This window comes from Myxine glutinosa, unplaced genomic scaffold (genome assembly GCF_964187855.1).
Source record: "Myxine glutinosa unplaced genomic scaffold, kmMyxGlut1.1 SCAFFOLD_203, whole genome shotgun sequence".
In the NCBI taxonomy this organism is placed as follows: domain Eukaryota; kingdom Metazoa; phylum Chordata; class Myxini; order Myxiniformes; family Myxinidae; genus Myxine; species Myxine glutinosa.
The window spans coordinates 172,007-192,500 of NW_027616380.1; the positions used below are offsets into that span (position 1 = coordinate 172,007).

Below are 20,494 nucleotides of genomic sequence, written 5' to 3' on the forward strand. Positions count from 1 at the left end.
GGAGAAAAACATCATTTAAGAATAAGAATAAAAGCTTTAATGCAGTAAAACAGAAAAAAATCTTTCCCAAAAAAATTCCTGGATCCGGAATAATATCCTGAGCTTCACCAAAAACTAATCAATTCTTCCTTATCCCAAGGGCAATCATCCCACCAACTTTCATCCAAATCCGTTCAGAACTTTTCCAGATATCTTGTTCACAAACACACAAACACACACACACACACGGACGGACAGGATCGAATGCGTTACTCCCTGGCAGGAGTAATAAACCCGAAAACCGCAGAGCCAGAACCAGAATGATTTATTTGGCCTGGGAAGGCCATGCGAGGTTCCTTCTTCTTCAGCCTCTAACAACCCTGGGTGAATATGCGATCTTTTAAAAAAGAGTTGGAATTTGCCAAATCTGTTTTATTCGTTTGTTAATATACCTCAGCCATTGACAAATCTGGAACTAAGTCTTTATAAGTTCATCAAATACTGACACCGTGAATGAAATTCGCTGAGATAAATGTTGATATCTCTTCTGAGGTTAAAAAAAACAGTTTTAAAGCATTATACGTATCAAACGATACATTTTATGAAACGGGGAAACCTAATACACACTTTGGTGGTTTTAAAATGACAGAATATGTCTTTATTAGAAAAGAAAAAAAAAGAACCTTGAAGACGACGCTGCTAACAAAATACACCGCTCTAATGCGTAACCACGAGTTTAAACGACATTTACAACAAATATGAAAACTATTTTCATATCACAATGTTAAATATAGAATATATAGAAGATAATGTTAAAAAAAAATGAGCCCTGTCTTCCAATGGTAAACAATCCTTCAAAAAATTCATGGATCCGGAATAATATCCTGAGCTTCACCAAAAACTAATCAATTCTTTCTTATCCCAAGGGCAATCATCCCACCAACTTTCATCCAAATCAGTTCAGAACCTTTGCAGATATCTTGTTCACAAACACACGAACACACACACGCACACACACACACACACGGACACGGACACGATCGAATGCATTACTCCCTGGCGGGAGTAATAATAACATTGATATTACAATGAATAAATTCATGTTACATGTTGTGTAGTCTTTGTATCTCGACTTTGAAGTGTTATCATAACTAGGATGCTAAAGTTACGTATTGCTCAAATTACTTCATACGATGCCAGGCATGTATGACTGACTGCTGTCATATATGCTCGACATAACTGCTTCCATTGCATTGTTTATGAAAGTTGTTGCATTCTCCATAAGGGAATACACCATGGTAGCCAAACATTCAAGCAGGTATGTTACAGAGAGAGAGAGACAGAGACAGAGACAGAGACAAACAAACCTTGGAGGGCAAAGGATATCTTCAAGGAACTCTTCAATCTTGAGTGTGTCTGTTTTCACTCCACCATTGAAGGTCAGGAAAGGTGGCTGGGTACCAGGTGCTAAGTTGGCAAGATTAGCAGATTTTCTGGAAGAGTAATTAAAAAAACAGTTTTGAAATCTCTAGAGCAATTATTTATTTATTTTTTTGCTTTGTCCCCACACACATCCCTTCTTCCCTTGATGACAAATTTCAATGGGTAAAGCTCAAAACTGAATTGGTCGTTCAATAACAAAGTGGAACATTAAAGTTGAGATGTGCTCGTCATGTTCAGAAAATACACACATCCATGCTGTGAGACACACCATGCAGAAAAACACCTCACCACCACATAATTAAAAAACACCTCATCACCACGTAATTATAAATACCTCACCACCACATAATTAAAAACACCTCACCACCACATAATTATAAACTCCTCACCACCACATAATTATAAACTCCTCACCACCACGTAATTAAAAACACCTCACCACCACATAATTAAAAACACCTCACCACCACATAATTATAAACACCTCACCACCACATAATTATAAACACCTCACCACCACATAATTATAAACACCTCACCACCACATAATTCAAAACACCTCACCACCACGTAATTATAAATACCTCACCACCACGTAATTCAAAACACCTCACCACCATGTGATTTAAAAACACCTCACCACCATGTGATTTAAAAACACCTCACCACCACGTCATTATAAACTCCTCACCACCACATAATTCAAAACACCTCACCACCCCGTAATTATAAATACCTCACCACCACATAATTCAAAACACCTCATCACCACGTAATTCAAAACACCTCACCACCACGTAATTATAAATACCTCACCACCACATAATTAAAAACACCTCACCACCATGTAATTATAAATACCTCACCACCACGTAATTCAAAACACCTCACCACCACATAATTAAAAACACTTCACCACCACATAATTAAAAACACCTCACCACCACATAATTAAAAACACCTCACCACCACATAATTCAAAACACCTCACCACCACATAATTCAAAACACCTCACCACCACATAATTATAAACACCTCACTACCACATAATTCAAAACACCTCACCACCACGTAATTATAAATACCTCACCACCACATAATTCAAAACACCTCACCACCATGTGATTTAAAAACACCTCACCACCACATGATTATAAACACCTCACCACCACATAATTCAAAACAACTCACCACCTCGTAATTATAAATACCTCACCACCACGTAATTCAAAACACCTCACCACCATGTGATTTAAAAACACCTCACCACCATGTGATTTAATAACACCTCACCACCACGTCATTTAAAAACACCTCACCACCACATAATTCAAAATACCTCACCACCACGTGATTCAAAACCACCACAACGTTATTAAAAACACTTCACAACCACGGAAACAAAAGTTTTAGGGCGTCGTTAAGTGAGAACACAGACACTGCCCAGATGTGTAGATATATAGACAAATGACTGTACCCGAGTTGCCGTTTTGTCATGGTTTAAACCAATCATAATTCAAACAATAATTCAAAATATTCAATATTCAAATGTATTTGTAATATACGTGATATCACATTTTATAAACAATTGAAGTTGAAAACTTAAGTTGAAAAAAAAGATTTTCCCCCAAAAAATAAAATAATAAATCCCAGCCAATCGGTCCTCGGCTTCCTTCTCAGCCTTCCTTCCACCAATCAGAGGGAAGCTTCTTGCCCCACCCTCTACCAATCGGCGGGCTTCATCCTGCCTCGTCTCCCTATTAGTGGTGTCTCGTCCAATAGCTGCCCTCTGGGCATGTCTATTGCCTGCTTGCTCAATGTTTTATCGCCATGTTGGCGCAATGCGTGGGCGCTTCCTGCCTGCACTTCCGGTGAGTTTTATTGTGGGGGGAATTTTATTAGTGTGTGTGCTGCTATTGGGCATACCTAGTGTCTGTTGGTGTAGTGCCATAAGGGACAATGGATAAATCACAAGGTCTCACACACAGGGGAATTAGCATAATCCCGACTCGAGTGAACACGAGGCCATCCTTGTATGACCACAAATGTACGAGCTTAATCCGACATCCGGGCTAGACAAGTCCTCTACTTATGTACATCAAAATGCTTGTTCTTCTTCACAACAATCGGGAGCATGATATCGACACAGATCTACCTGATCTATATATTACTCTACCCCAAAATTCACAACAGTATTGTATTTTTAAAAGTCCATTCTCCTGCAGAAGAAAACACTTATGCCAAAACAAAAATACTGACAATAAACATAATAATACAGGATGAATTACATATAATGACCACTCAACTGCCACACGCCACAGTGTGCAACAAAATTATGATGTCACTTAAAAATACACTCTTATGGTTTAGTTTTGGAAGAATAAAGTGCACTGTGCAGAATTATAGCTTATAAACAGGGAGGAACAACTGACAATAATCGCAAAGGTCTAACTAGAGTGGCCTCAAAATGAATATCGCTGGTTAGATTTCTACCTCCAGGGTGATGTCGTGGAAGTGGTTTGGGACTCAAGACCAATGACTGGAAAACAGGTTTACAAAGATCCAGACTTTATTAACTAGTTGTTCACTTCATTCAAATACTAATAACTACCGTTAACTCAATGGACCAGATAGCTCTATCCGCATAGTCCCTCTTTCTCAGCCGATGTTTCTCCGTAGCGCCATACTCGTTGGTATTCGTTCGTTCGTCGGGCAGGGCTTCTGAGGACAAGTGCTCCTGAATCAAAGTCTGTTCTGGTTTATATCGGCACACTTGAGTTAATCCCTTCTCCGCTGAAAGGTTGCTCCGTCATCCCGCTCGCCTTACTGGCACCAACTTGCTCCCCTCCTGCTGTGAGTTATATTTGCCTTACAATAGGAGAGTGCTCTAGCCTGGGGCTGTGACCAGGTGAACAAGTCATTACTACTTTCGTGCACATTCCTGACATTAATTTCAAGTCGTTGGTTCTTCCTCGTTACCAGTTCCAATCAATGAGTTACCAGTTCTAATCAATGAGTTACATTTCCACAATTCCCTCATCTTTTTGTTTTTGTTTATATTAACCATTAATCTAAACATCAATATAAGTAAACAATCAATCACTCCATGTAAACATCAATACAAGTATAAGTAAATAATCAATCACTACAGGTAAATATCAATACAAGTATTCAAACCATAACTTTGGTAATCCACTTCCCTTAGGCATACACCGTCCTCCTGCAAGAATCACAAAACATTTCGTTGGTCATTGACTCCTTCCATATTGTTCGATCTATTGCATTTGCATCACAAATATCTTTTCAAAACAACACTTCACCATCACCAAGATACAACAATTTCACTTCATCTTCAAGTTTTGTAAAGCATCTGCAACATCTGGCAAAAATGTTTGCCTCTACACAAATGTTGACTCTTTGTTTGAAAGGAAGGGCTGATCACTTGTGTTTGAATCCAGGTATGAAACATTTTCTCCTAATGTCTTCATAGCACCTGCACTACTTCGTGTAGGGTCTTGCTGTTGTAATAACTGCACGGAGTCATAGACTGACCCTGCTCTCCATGTAGCATTCTTGCCACTCTTGCTGTAGCATAGTAATTTCCTGAACAAGGCCTTTGCCCAGTTGTAGTCGACTTGCCTCCTCCCTCATTGTGAGTGGGCAGCAAGTATTGGTGTGACGTTGATTGGCCAGCAAGATGTGGAACAGGGATGCCGGATGCATCCACAATGATGTTGGGACCATGGTGTTCAGGTCATTCATGGTCCATACCAGGAGCAACCAGCAGAATCGCGCACAGCTGTTGTGACAGGGCACAGCCGTTTGTTTGCAGCTCCATGCTGGTTCCCCGGAAGTTGTTGAAGTAATAACATATGTCCCCGCATTTCACAGAGGTTGCAGGTAAAATGTCGTTGTCCTGCAACTTCTGATGTGATGAATGTGCGAAGCCTTCAAACAAGAGTAAGTGATCGCCTTCCTTTCATATGTTGCAGTGTGATCCAGGCAAATGGTCACATAAATTTCCTTGGTGAAGGTAAGCATCCATCTCCAAGTTACACGGGAGAATGTCTTCATCATTCTTTGAGAAAGAGGGTGTATGCCGCGATTAACTTCATTTTAGCCACAAATTTTCTTTCTCGAACTTCTTCCCACTTCCGTTAGCACTCCCTTCAAAATGTGATCTCGTCTTATCCTTATGCTCAGTCACATCTGAATCTGCTTTCCACACACACTGAATCAGATAGGGTACATCTTACCATGAAATCAGCATAATCATGTATGTCTTCCGACAGTTTCACATTCAACAATTTGTTGTTTTTCCTTAAAACATTTAAAAGTTATATTCATTTATATGCGTCACACAAATAATATTCAATCAGGTATGTATTTCACTACTAAACTAAGAATAGCATCCACAAATGCTTTCAGGTTAATATAGTTCAAAAATTAACTCATGCAGGTATTTTAGCACTACTCTAAGAAAATAAATTGTATATGATTACAATCACAAACGGGAATATCTAATTCCCAACAACAATTTTCCCAAACCAACAAATTAAGCATAATGTATTATTACCATAATTCCTCTCCACTTTTTCTTTTCCCTTTTTTTTTTTTCTTTTCTAACAGTGTGTCAGTCGTGGTGATATGAGTTCACTGGTCTTGTAATTGACACAACTCATAACATTGTCGTTATGCCATTATCTTAATTCTACTGTATTCATTTGCAACATCACTTGATTTAATCTTTTAATCTCAGTATTTATGTCGCCATAAAAGTCTTCCTTTTCTGGTTCCACATTTCTTTCCTCATTTGTAACTTCATGCGTTATCATCGTGTTGTTGGTTACCTTATTCAAACACACCGTCACTAAGGCTTTCAAGCAAGCCACCACTAAAACAATTGCCAATATAACTACTAAACCCACAAACAAGTCTGCTACTCCTTGTATATATTCATACCTATGACATCATTATATGTCGATGACATTCAACATTATATACCAAACTAACAAGCTTCCTAAAAGGTAAATAAAGAAAATCCCTTAATATGTAACATAAATCAGATTATTTGTCTTACCCTGATCCCCCTATCTCCCGTGGTCGAACTAAATCCCCTAATCATGAGTGTAGTTGTGATACATTATCCCTCATGTTGCGCTAATATCAGTAGATAATGGTATGTCATGTAGGCAAATAAATGTCACTATCTTCCCTAATTCAAGTCGGAATATTAAATGTTGAAAATGTAATGTTTATCAATGCAAGAGGTGTTAAAATGTAATTCAAATGAATGTAAATCACGACTATCATTTATCCGCCACTGAATGTTCTGCTGGGCTGCTAGGTGCAGCCTCATTTTCTGTGGGATCGTCCATCTTAGCCCCATGTGCTTGCTTGCAATGAGAGGCATGAATCCAACTTTCTATTTTGGGTCCATATTTGTTCCTATTCTTATCAATCTCCTATGGTTTATCAATTTGTTCCAAGATACCGCAACCAAAGGTTTTAACCAAAGCTCTACCAAACTATTTCCAATGTGAACAAAAATGCCAGTGAAACAATGATTCGAAGAATTATCTTCAAGGGGTCAATAAATTTATTCTATAACCAGATCTAATTTTCCCATCCAATAGTTTGCCTTGCCACATGCCATATTATAACACTTTAATAAACCTTCGAAAAATGTTTCCCATCTCAACAAATTTCCTTTTTACAAATAGCCATGTGTAACTTACGTATTTAACTACAATATCCTCTCAATTTGTTTGGCCTAACTGGCCGCAAAAGTGGCTGCCAGCATGCAGTACCGTTTTTTATCTACCAAGGAAGTGCTCGTCCACACAAGACCTCTACCAAAATGTTGTTTGTAAAAACAAATCTGGGATTTCTGATTACATGGATGCACTCAGGACATTTTCAGGCTGCTGTTAACAATCCACTATGATAAATTAATTCCTTTACCCACAATCAAATAATTAGTACAAATTGAGGATATTATCCCTATCACATTCATTTATAGATTCATTATGTTGGATCTAATTTTTCAATAATTTCCCACTGCTGCAAGGAAGAACAATAGCTCTCATAAGTCTTAGTAATATCGTACTTAATTTACCCAGCATAGAATAATTTATTTACTATCCTTTCTCATCTGTTAACCAGTGACTTTGAACTCCAGAACTCAAAACTCACAATAGTTCAAACCAGCAAAATTTTCTTTACTATTTTCCCATATCATCTATGCCTAATACACATCCATACATACAGCACAATTTATATGCTGATAAAATTCAAGTTTATATATATAAAAATCCATGAGCAGAGTACTCTGGGAAGTCAGTGTAAGACCTCTCCCAAATTTGGCTAATTGTGTACTCCCACATTTTTATGAAGCTCATATCCATAAATAGCTTTGATTCTCATATAAATTCTATCAAAATGGAATCTCAAGATTACTCCCAATTTTTACTATCAATGAATTTACTATCAATGAATGGCTGCTCATAACTCAGCAAATCAAATTATTTTATATTCCATCTCCCTTGACAAAAATGATAATGTTCATAATCAAATTATATTTCTATTTTATTTTACGAATTCTCTCGATATGTGATCCCATCCACATGGAACTATCTATTTTCAGACAAGGCACACTGTCGGTGTCAACAATCTTGTAAGATTGATACACAAAAACACACACACACATGCATTATGCATATTTGTTTGCGTTGGAACCATTATTTACAGATCAAGATGGGTGTCAATTTTATTTCAATTTCATAAAATTTGTCCATCAAATTTAAAATGCTAATACACAAATAGACTAAAAGTCTATTCTTAGAAAACCCCTATGATGTCACATTGAAATTACCCTTTCAGTTTCCACAATAATTTATCCAAATTTGACTACCCACCCATTTGTATGTCAGTCGACCACTGACCTATCAATCGTGCAGAACAATAGTCCGAAATTCCCACCTGATCATCATGTGACTCTTGTCACTTGGTTTGCCAAAAAAAAATTGCAAAGCAATTGTTCCAAACTTTGTAAATTTAAAATTTTGTGCCCAACATAAAAGATCCAATTTCAGCATTTGATCAATTAATTATCAATTTGCTTACAAGCAAAAGAAAAAATGAATAATTCTTGCTCCGAAAACTTTTCAGACACAAGAATCATCGACAGTTATTCATGTTTGTCCAGTAATCTAATTTGTTGAGGCCAATCGTCATTTGGGATTTGTCACAATGAAGGCCTAATCGTTGTCTGAGGTATCGGTCAGCACTGGTACCCTTGATCTTGGTTTACCCTATGAACTTGTCTTCCTTTTGGAATACGGACATCCTCTTTTCCAATGTCCCATCCGTCCACACTTGAAACACCGGTTTCTGTCGTTGCCTGGTCTGTGCACCTGTGCACTTGTATTGCTGGGCTGCATCTCTACATCCCTGAGTTGCCACTGCAATCTCTCGTTATCTCCTGAAACACGAAAAAATTCTCTGTATCGTCCTTTTTGGGGAGACAACTGGAAATCAGATGGGACAACTGTCATTTTCATTCCTAATTTCGAGGGCAGTTGTGCATTTGTCTCCTCCACTGTATCCTGTATCCTTTTTATTTTAAATTCTAGATCCGTTATCCGTTCTTGCTGTTCCCGTTGTCTGGATTCACCATCCCAAAGATGGAATGCAAGCCAATCTACCGTTAGATTCTGTCTCTCCCTGGCTTTCAATCTTTGTCCCAATCTTTCCAATCGACTTCGCTCAAATGTACCATCTCTTGGAAACTCCTCAGCATTTCCCTTTGTCCACAAATACCAATTCTCGACCTGCCTTATAGCTTCGGCACCATAACGGTCGTACATATGATATGTACAAGTACCTTTTTGTGGAATCTCTGGTTGTCCTTGTGTATTCTTGCAGGTTCCATTTCCCATTCTGCCTTTTATCAAAGTAGCGTTGGATGTGTTGTAGCTTGTTCCTCTAAAGCTTCACTCGTACCTCCAGGAAGGATCTCTCCACCTGTTCAAACGGTGATTTCCAGAGAATCTCTCTCACCTGTGGCTTTTGCACAATCCAATCTCACAGATCAGTATTTGCAGATGAGCCAGAGGGTCAGTATGAAATGGGTGAATCCTCAGGTGTCCGCTCTGTTGAAGGGGAAATCACACAATGGTAACCGCACATATATATTGTTACGGACACGACTTAAGATGTTATGCTGGGCCGAGCGGGATGGCCGCCGTATCCGTACAAGTTACCCCGATTGTACCCGGACGTTGACTAAGTCGCGCTATGCTAAATCAATTAAGGGAAAGGACACAACGGCTGGGATAAATGACTACGACACCAAGGGTACAGTTCTCAGAGGTTATTATTACAAGATTGCGGAAGGTTCAGACTACAGGGACAAGAGGGACAGCATAGAAAGGTGGGCACTTATTCGCGGTCTTATGTTAGCCCCAGACAGACGACAGATAAACAGGACAAAAACGGACTCACACAGGGATCGATGGCAAGGAAGGGCAGGTAGTTGGTGGCTCAAGGTGCACCTTGGCTCCGGGGCAGAATCCACACGGTCCGGTCCGGTCCAGAGATGCGGGGAGGTATTGCAGCGCTCAGGGGGTGGCGTCTTCTCGTCTCCAGGTTCAGGGCGCATCTCCCCTCACTTCCGGTGAGTCCCTTCGTATATCCGGCGGGGAGTCACGCCCTCGCTCATTAGCTCCGCCCCATATGGCATCGGCCCATGGCATCTCATTGGGTGCGGGAGGGGGGTTACTGGGGTCCGCCCAGTGACGAGGGACTGACGGCCAGCCCCTTCGTGGTAACCCCGTAACCTGGAGCACATGGGCCATGGCGGCTAACCGAGCCGGAGTGAGGGCGCGCACTCCCCGCGCCGCCGCCGCGCCGCCCCCCGCTGTTGTTGTAGTTGGTGTTGCTGCTTCGTTGTTGTTGTTGTTGTTGAGGAAGAGATGCGGGGAGGTAAGGGGAGGTCCTAAACTTCCTAACAGGTGCCATATAATCACATTCTGGTGCAACGAAGAGTCAAGATTAATGGAAACAAGTCCTTAACTGACATAGACTAAGAATAACTAGCAAGATGTCCTATAGTTGTCTACGTGAGCTGTGGTGGACCTGGGCACGACATTTAATGGGGGGATGAAGGGGAAGATCGGCTCTACTGGGTATTGTTTACAGACAATGGGACTAAGGAATGGGGTAAGGGAGAGTTGGGGAGTATTGGGGAAATAGGGGCATATTTACAAGCGGATACGGAGGCCAAATTCCATATCCGCAACATTGCACCCTTCTCTACCCTCGGGGCATCCCGACCCGATAAATTTTTACCTAGTTTAGTGTGGCACTCAGATGTAGTTCCCTCTACTATTAACTCTACCCTGAGTGCGACAGTTTTACAGATATTCACAAATGAGTAAATATGTCCCCCTGCGACGTTGCACCCTTCTCCTCACAGAAACACACCCACAGGATAACCGAATCCGGAAAGAATCCTCAAACTAAACATACAGCCGGTAGGGAGCATTATTTACAGTTGACACTACTTTTATTTACAAAACTAACCCAGGACCTGTGATTGTTCTTTCTGGGGGGAGACAGTCTGCTCTGCATCAACGCACCATGAAAGCACCCAAAAACGCACCAATACAAGCACCCTCAAGCACCAATCGGTGCACAGTCATCACTGTTCATCAATAAAATAAAACCAACAAACCCAAACCCTGCAGGTGTCTCTTGCTCTTCGGCTCCCTCTGCTGGTTATTATTATTATTGTCTTCCAGTTGTTGTCTTTCTCATTTCATTTTCTTACTGGCGGCCTATTTGAGCATAAAATGAAATGCACCCAAAGTGTCCATTTTTATTTATTTATTTATGGCCCACAGGGCCGACTAGTGTGGTTCACCTGTGGGGCATCGGTGCCCTGTGGCCAAGGTCCGCCAGCAAGATTTCGGGCCCTCATGGCCGGGCCGGTTCCAGCAGAGGGGCCACGCCCCAACCCATGGGGTCCATAAGTGGTGCTCGGCCACAGGCATGTGGTCCACAATGTGGTGCATCGATGCAGACAGCTGGTTCTGGGAATTTCGGGCGCACAATGGCCGACTCACGCACGCTCCCCTCGGCGCCCGATGGCGCACAGGTCCTCATGTGGGAGACAAAGGGGGGAACAGACAGATGAGCGAGGGGTAAGGTCACAAGGGTACACATCAACAAGGCAATGCAAGGCGAAATGCGTACGGAGAGCGAAATAAGAAAGCTCGTCCCTACCGTACGTCACCCCCCCTGTCACCTACCCTACCCTTGCCCTTACCCCATATTTACAAAATCTACACATTTACAAATTCGTCACTACTGTCACGTCTTCCCCATATTTCCCTTATACCAAATTCGTCTCCACAATCCCTCTACTTCAAAATTTGCCATCACCCAATTCGTCATCAATCCTCATAAGGAGGGAGAGATGGAATTACGCACAATGTCACACCCACGTCATGATGCGTCTCACAATCCAACATTTGCACAGTAAAAAATAATCAAACATGGCATGGTGTGGAGTTACCTGTCACCTCAGGTGAGTGGATGCAGATGGTGCGAGGAGATCCTTCATCCTAACTATCCTCTAAATGATTTTAACAACTTTACATTACCCGGGGTCTTTCCCTGCCAAACCATTGGCCCTCTTACACTATGGGTTCTAAAAACCAATTCCCATTGACCAAACTGTGGTGCTTCTCAATTTGGGGTCTCACTCCCCCGATTCATCACTCGGTGCCCTCGCACAATTTCTGGGCCGCGACGTGTAGCTCTCCCAGCAGGTCTACCCACCTGCACACCTCCACCACTGCAGTTGCCTCCGAGCTTACCTGCTCCTTACCCTAACCTATCTACCTGGGGAAGGCCCTCTGGCGCTCTCCCCACTCGGTGCCCTCTCTGGCACTGGGCTACCCGGGTCCGTCCTCCGGATCCTCGGGCCCCATCCACAACTCTACCGGCTCCCAGAGCCCACCTGCGGCCTCACCTGGCCGACATCCTCACAGTGGTGGAGTGCCCAACCAACTACACACACTAACAGGCTACACGCCCAGCCATTTCCACAACACTAATGCACCCCTCCACAATACCATTCTGCAACCCGCACCACAGATGCCAATATCCAACCACAATTTACCTATACCCTCTACCTAACACTTACACTACCCACCCCGGGTACTCGTGAAAGGGGTCCACTCTTCCCCCATCCACACCTTCGCACCATGCACACCACTCCGTACCACTTACTCCATGTATTCCACACACCTGTACTTGCACACCTGTGCTCTCACACCTGGTGCCACCTGCACCCTTCTCTCCCCAAGCGCATTCGCGCTGATCCACACACTCACTACTCATACGCTGCTCCACACACCTGTCCAGTTCTCACACAGCATCATCTCATCTAACTACTCCCCTCTGAAACTTGCGCTTTCCCGTCGTCCCTTTAAACTATTGCGCTCCCACGTCATTATCAAACACACTAAACTACCTGCGTCCCCACTACAGGTATCAGTCACTAACTAACCTTAACGTTACCTAATGTCATCTTCTAGGTCCCTATCAATATCCTAACCCACCCGGGCTAGTTTCCACTGCCATACACCCCATAATCTATTGCGCATTTGCCCCACGTCTGTGAGGGATGGTGGATTTGCCATCCCACCACATCGGGGGTCTCACTATAAATTTTGCACATCCAAATTCCAACCAATCAAAAATTTTCCATTTACTGCCAATTCTACCCACTATTATAAATTTCGTATCAAATCCACTATCACTATCACCATCACCACAGTCCACTTATTACATCCTCTCGGTGCGCCATGACATTAAACTCGGCTTCACAAAGCCGAGCAATGAATTCGGGTGGTTTGGCCGCCTGCAGGTTGAATCCGTCCGGCTTTCGGTTCAAGGGAGGTGGTTTGGTTGGACCGAGGTTCCACGCACCATCTCGGCGCGGCACCTTGCGGTCCCGGGCCCGATGGCTCAATCTCCCCCGGTCGGAACCCCGTCCCCACGAGGGGGCACCGTTCCGCCTCTTCCCACTCGCCCTTGAACCGGACCGGTCGCCCCGCCCGCCAAGGCCCGGACTCGACCGTGCGGGGCGGGGCCAAGCCCGAATCGGCAACGACGCTTCGAAGAGAAGCGACGCAGCTTCGATCCGCGCCGGGCCCTGCATCCAACAAATCACACCGCGCCCCGAGTGCTCACATCGGCTATCCGTCGCCCTAACCGCTAACCCGGTCACCGTCGATGCTTCACCGGCATGCTCACACGCATACGCTACCCCTTTTACCCTCACAAAACCCGACGTTCCAACGCCGTCCGTACATTCCACCAACGTACTCCCTGTTACACACCACACCTCTCGCACACACTCTTGCGCACACCTCGGTCCACACCTCTCCTCCGTTACGTCCTCCGTAACACTCACCATGGGCGTGCACTCTGGCATCCACCCACTAACGCGCTCAGATGGGCTCTCCCACACTCGCGCTACTACCAACTCAGGTGTGCTTTCTCGCACACCCTCAACCATTCCAAGCGTGCATTCTCGCACCCGCTCCACCACCAACTCACTCCTCGTGTCACTCTCACCCTCGCACGTACACTCCGTACACCCCGACGTGCATTCTCGCTCGCACTCGGTTTTACTCCCACACTTTATAACACACCCACTCGCCGACGCACACTTTTTCCTCCCACGCGTGCCATTTCCACTCACACGGGACCCCTCACCAACTCCCGGATGCTTCCTCGATCCCAAGCGCGTGAAAATTATTTTGTCGCCAAACATCCTCTTACAAAATCTCCCCGCACAATACACCACAGCACGACTCACCTGGGGGATCCTTTTCTCCACGCGAACCTGCAAACTTCCATTTGGGTTAAGCACAGCATCGTGATGTGAGCAGGGACTTTGCACATAATCCATTTCTCCCTGCAATTCCCGGGCTACCTCCGTCATCTCTTCAATTTTAATTCCCAGCACTGCTTTTTCTTTATTAACCTCGGCAACCGCTGGCTTTAATAAAACACCCTCCTCTTCTTCCTCAGCGGTCGCCGGCTTTTCCAAACCCCGTGTCGCGATTTCTACCCCCGTCATTGTACCCGTGCTTTCCTCCGCTTCGCTCAACCAGCGCTTTTCGACCCGCTTTACCTCCTCGTGCACCCCTGGGACCCTTTCTCCCAACTTGCGGTCTCTGTCCCTCTGCTCCCTTGCCTCTCTATCGGCCTTCATTCCGTTCGTTATTTCTTCAATTTGGTTTCCCAATCGCTCACTGTTAGCCCTCCTTTCGTTCGTTATTGCTTCCATTTTATTACTCAATTTCTCCTCGTTTATTCTCAGCATCTCGGTGAATTGCGCCATGAAGTCTTGCATTTGGGCCGCGCTCATTGGTTCCGCGGCCCCCTCAACCACGTGCGCGAGAGCGCCATTTTGTGCGTCTGATATCTCCTCAACCACACCTTCTTTACTCTCCTCCACCATTTTCCCCACTTCTTCCCTGGGGTCCTGGGTCGATTCTACCCCACTCTCCTCTACCGGAACCCAGCCGTTTTGGTTCGCCATAGCGCGACTTTCAAAATTCGGGTTTTTATATTTTGTAAAACACAATCAAATTTCGCCGTTATAATTTCGAGCGCGTAAAAACGTGCTCCGGATCGAATCCCACTCCTGACACCAATTGTTACGGACACGACTTAAGATGTTATGCTGGGCCGAGCGGGATGGCCGCCGTATCCGTACAAGTTACCCCGATTGTACCCGGACGTTGACTAAGTCGCGCTATGCTAAATCAATTAAGGGAAAGGACACAACGGCTGGGATAAATGACTACGACACCAAGGGTACAGTTCTCAGAGGTTATTATTACAAGATTGCGGAAGGTTCAGACTACAGGGACAAGAGGGACAGCATAGAAAGGTGGGCACTTATTCGCGGTCTTATGTTAGCCCCAGACAGACGACAGATAAACAGGACAAAAACGGACTCACACAGGGATCGATGGCAAGGAAGGGCAGGTAGTTGGTGGCTCAAGGTGCACCTTGGCTCCGGGGCAGAATCCACACGGTCCGGTCCGGTCCAGAGATGCGGGGAGGTATTGCAGCGCTCAGGCGGTGGCGTCTTCTCGTCTCCAGGTTCAGGGCGCATCTCCCCTCACTTCCGGTGAGTCCCTTCGTATATCCGGCGGGGAGTCACGCCCTCGCTCGTTAGCTCCGCCCCATATGGCATCGGCCCATGGCATCTCATTGGGTGCGGGAGGGGGGTTACTGGGCTCCGCCCAGTGACGAGGGACTGATGGCCAGCCCCTTCGTGGTAACCCCGTAACCTGGAGCACATGGGCCATGGCGGCTAACCGAGCCGGAGTGAGGGCGCGCACTCCCCGCGCCGCCGCCGCGCCGCCCCCCGCTGTTGTTGTAGTTGGTGTTGCTGCTTCGTTGTTGTTGTTGTTGTTGAGGAAGAGATGCGGGGAGGTAAGGGGAGGTCCTAAACTTCCTAACAGGTGCCATATAATCACATTCTGGTGCAACGAAGAGTCAAGATTAATGGAAACAAGTCCTTAACTGACATAGACTAAGAATAACTAGCAAGATGTCCTATAGTTGTCTACGTGAGCTGTGGTGGACCTGGGCACGACATTTAATGGGGGGATGAAGGGGAAGATCGGCTCTACTGGGTATTGTTTACAGACAATGGGACTAAGGAATGGGGTAAGGGAGAGTTGGGGAGTATTGGGGAAATAGGGGCATATTTACAAGCGGATACGGAGGCCAAATTCCATATCCGCAACAATATCTATATATAAACTCACCACCTTGCTCAATTTTCCAAGGTTGTCTTCACATTGATAATATCTCACAAAGATATCAAAACTTCTTTCTTGAGGCCGCATTTTCATCAATCAAACAATCAATATATTCAATTCAATTTATTCAGTTCAATTTATTCAATTAAATTCATTCAATTAAATTTATTCAGTTCAATTTATTCAGTTAAATTTATTCAATTAAATTTATTCAGTTTAATTCAATTATTCAATTTCAATTAATTTATCAATATTCATCAATAAATCAAATTAATCATTTTGGATGACTCCTTGCATAAGCCCTTTCCCCAATGATGTCAGGACAGGTCCATCTATTGACTGAGATTGAAGATCATCGGTCGTCACCTCTAGTTCATATCTCATGTCAATTGACGAATCACTGTTCTGTCCTAGGGTCATATCTGACATATTTTCCCATTTTGTCTGGTCTCCACAAATTTTCTTTGCAACCACTAAAGGCAACTCATCCTTCATTCGTGAGACAGCCAAAATGGATGGCAGATATTAAAGTTCTTTGGGAAAAATATCTCATCATTTTTCTTTTAATAGTACCCAAAATCTCTTGGCAATATAAATTTCGTAAAACTCCTGAAATGGGACTGTCAAATTCCTTCAATCATGCTAAATTTTGAAACTCCATCACTTGTAATACCCAATTTATCCCATAGGGCTTGAAAGTTCTTTCCCAAGTTCGTGCAATCATTCTGCATCGGAACCCTATGATATCATTCATAATAATCATCATGATTTTATAATCATGGTCATATCATAATCATCTATTTGAAAAACAAACATTTCCTTTATCACCACAGCTATGTGGTATACTCAACAATAAATAAACTGTACATAGCAAAAGGCTACCTCCTGACCACTTAGTATTCCTATTGACAATAAGTCATAACAATATCGAATAATCATTAAACAATTAAAAGAAAAATCGCTTCTACTGCTCCAGCCGCAGCATTCGTCATTTTGTCTGCTCATTCGCGTGACCAAAACGAAATAAAGGGAGCTCAACCATTACACGGCGCTTTTAATGGCGCATGCCATAGGAACTCAACGCAATTTCGATTCGGCCAGAAAAACGAGCAAATTTTGGAGGATGTTAACTGGAATTTGTCGTGAAAATATATACAAAATATACAAAAATATATACCCACAAAAATAAACAAACCCAAACAAACCCAAGGTCGACCATATTACACAATATTACACCATTTCAGGTGACATGAGAAAATCGTCATGATTGCTGAAATGTTCCAGGGTTTATGCACAGCTTAAAAGAGGTATGCTTTGTGGTGTTGCCCACCTACCACATTTAATTAAATTACCACATTGAATTAAATTACACCATTTCAGCATCGTATTGATTGCTGGAATGTTCCAGGGTTTATACACACCTTAAAAGAGGTATGCTTTGTGGTGTTGCCCACCTACCACATTGAATTAAATTACCACATTTAATTAAATTACACCATTTTAGCATCGTATTGATTGCTGGAATGTTCCAGGGTTTATACACACCTTAAAAGAGGTATGCTTTGTGGTGTTGCCCACCTACCACATTGAATTAAATTACCCATAAACATTTCTTCCGTTCAACAGAACAAACATTTCCTATATCATGACATGTGCATGTCTTCAAAAAATTGTATGACCACAACAACAATGAACAGAAAGAGTGAAAGGTAAAAGTAAAACGAATTAAAACTGCGGGCAGTGATGATCCGGGGACCATACCGCTCCATCCTGATTGGACGGGTGCATGCCAGAGTCGTTAACAACGACAGTGCAGATCCGATTGTTCAAAATTTCAACTCAATTGATCGGAAAATGAACGCAGGGATGCATTTTAAAGGTTTTCAAGAAATCCACCATGGCCGCCATGTCACGTGACTTATGATGTCATAATTAATGTATGCATCCAATCAAGTGACTTACGATGATTGGTCAAGGTATCAAGCTCATCTGACCAACGGTTTGGCCTGCAGGTCGACACCAAGTTCATGGTCAGAAGAGAAAAAATGTAATTAATTAAATAAGTACTTCATTAATTTCTAATAATTAAATAACTCGTGAATTCTCATCCGATTCACTTAACATTTGAGTGTTCCCAAAACGTTGCAACAACGAAAGTGAAACGTTGTAGCGACGTTGTGGAAACGTTAGCAAAACCCAACATTTGAATGTTCCCAAAACGTTGGAGCAAAACGTTGCAACAACGAAAGTGAAACGTTGTAGCGACGTTGTGGAAACGTTAGCAAAACCCAACATTTGAATGTTCCCAAAACGTTGGAGCAAAACGTTGCAACAACGAAAGTGAAACGTTGTAGCGACGTTGTGGAAACGTTAACAAAACCCAACATTTGAATGTTCCCAAAACGTTGGAGCAAAACGTTGCAACAACGAAAGTGAAACGTTGTAGCGACGTTGTGGAAACGTTAGCAAAACCCAACATTTGAATGTTCCCAAAACGTTGGAGCAAAACGTTGCAACAACGAAAGTGAAACGTTGTAGCGACGTTGTGGAAACGTTAGCAAAACCCAACTTTGAATGTTCCCAAAATGTTCCAACAACAAGTTCCAACAACAAGTTCCAACAACAAGTTCCAACAACAAGTTCCAACAACAAGTTCCAACAGCAAGTTCCAACAGCAAGTTCCAACAACAAGTTCCAACGGCATGTTCCAACAACAAGTTCCAACAACAAGTTCCAACAACAAGTTCCAACAACAAGTTCCAACAACAAGTTCCAACAGCAAGTTCCAACAACAATTTCCAACAAGAAGTTCCAACAACAAGTTCCAACAGCAAGTTCCAACAACAAGTTCCAACAACAAGTTCCAACAACAAGTTCCAACAAGTTCCAACAACAAGTTCCAACGGCATGTTCCAACAACAAGTTCCAACAACAAGTTCCAACAACAAGTTCCAACAACATGTTCCAACAACAAGTTCCAATGGCATGTTCCAACAACAAGTTCCAACAACAAGTTCCAACAGCAAGTTCCAACAGCAAGTTCCAACAACAAGTTCCAACGGCATGTTCCAACAACAAGTTCCAACAACAAGTTCCAACAACAAGTTCCAACAACAAGTTCCAACAACAAGTTCCAACAGCAAGTTCCAACAACAATTTCCAACAAGAAGTTCCAACAACAAGTTCCAACAGCAAGTTCCAACAACAAGTTCCAACAACAAGTTCCAACAACAAGTTCCAACAAGTTCCAACAACAAGTTCCAACGGCATGTTCCAACAACAAGTTCCAACAACAAGTTCCAACAACAAGTTCCAACAACAAGTTCCAACAACAAGTTCCAATGGCATGTTCCAACAACAAGTTCCAACAACAAGTTCCAACAACAAGTTCCAACAACAAGTTCCAACAGCAAGTTCCAACAACAAGTTCCAACAACAAGTTCCAACAACAAGTTCCAACAACAAGTTCCAGCAACAAGTTCCAACAGCAAGTTCCAACAACAAGTTCCAACAACAAGTTCCAACAACAAGTTCCAACAACAAGTTCCAACAGCAAGTTCCAACAACAAGTTCCAACAACAAGTTCCAACAACAAGTTCCAACAACAAGTTCCAGCAACAAGTTCCAACAGCAAGTTCCAACAACAAGTTCCAACAACAAGTTCCAACAACAAGTTCCAACAACAAGTTCCAACAGCAAGTTCCAACAACAAGTTCCAACAACAAGTTCCAACAACAAGTTCCAACAACAAGTTACAACGGCATGTTCCAACAACAAGTTCCAACAACAAGTTCCAACAACAAGTTCCAACAACAAGTTCCAACAACAAGTTCCAACAGCAAGTTCCAACAACAAGTTCCAACAACAAGTTCCAACAGCAAGTTCCAACAACAAGTTCCAACAACAAGTTCAACAACAAGTTCCAACAGCAAGTTCCAACAACAAGTTCCAACAACAAGTTCCAACAACAAGTTCCAACAGCAAGTTCCAACAACAAGTTCCAACAACAAGTTCCAACAACAAGTTCCAACAAGTTCCAACAACAAGTTCCAACAACAAGTTCCAACAAGTTCCAACAACAAGTTCCAACAACAAGTTCCAACAGCAAGTTCCAACAACAAGTTCCAACAACAAGTTCCAACAGCAAGTTCCAACAACAAGTTCCAACAGCAAGTTCCAACAACAAGTTCCAACAACAAGTTCCAACAAG

At 43.0% G+C, this 20,494-nt stretch overlaps 1 protein-coding gene across 1 annotated transcript in view; it reads right to left on the reverse strand.

Annotated features, from left to right (window-relative positions):
* The window catches only part of LOC144888949 (chloride intracellular channel protein 4-like), a 37,721-nt gene that overhangs the window by 11,511 nt on the left and 5,716 nt on the right, over nucleotides 1-20,494 (reverse strand). Inside the window, exon 2 of the mRNA XM_078768724.1 lies at nucleotides 1,347-1,472. Coding sequence (XP_078624850.1) covers nucleotides 1,347-1,472 — 126 coding nt within the window. The remainder of the gene's footprint in view (nucleotides 1-1,346; nucleotides 1,473-20,494) is intronic.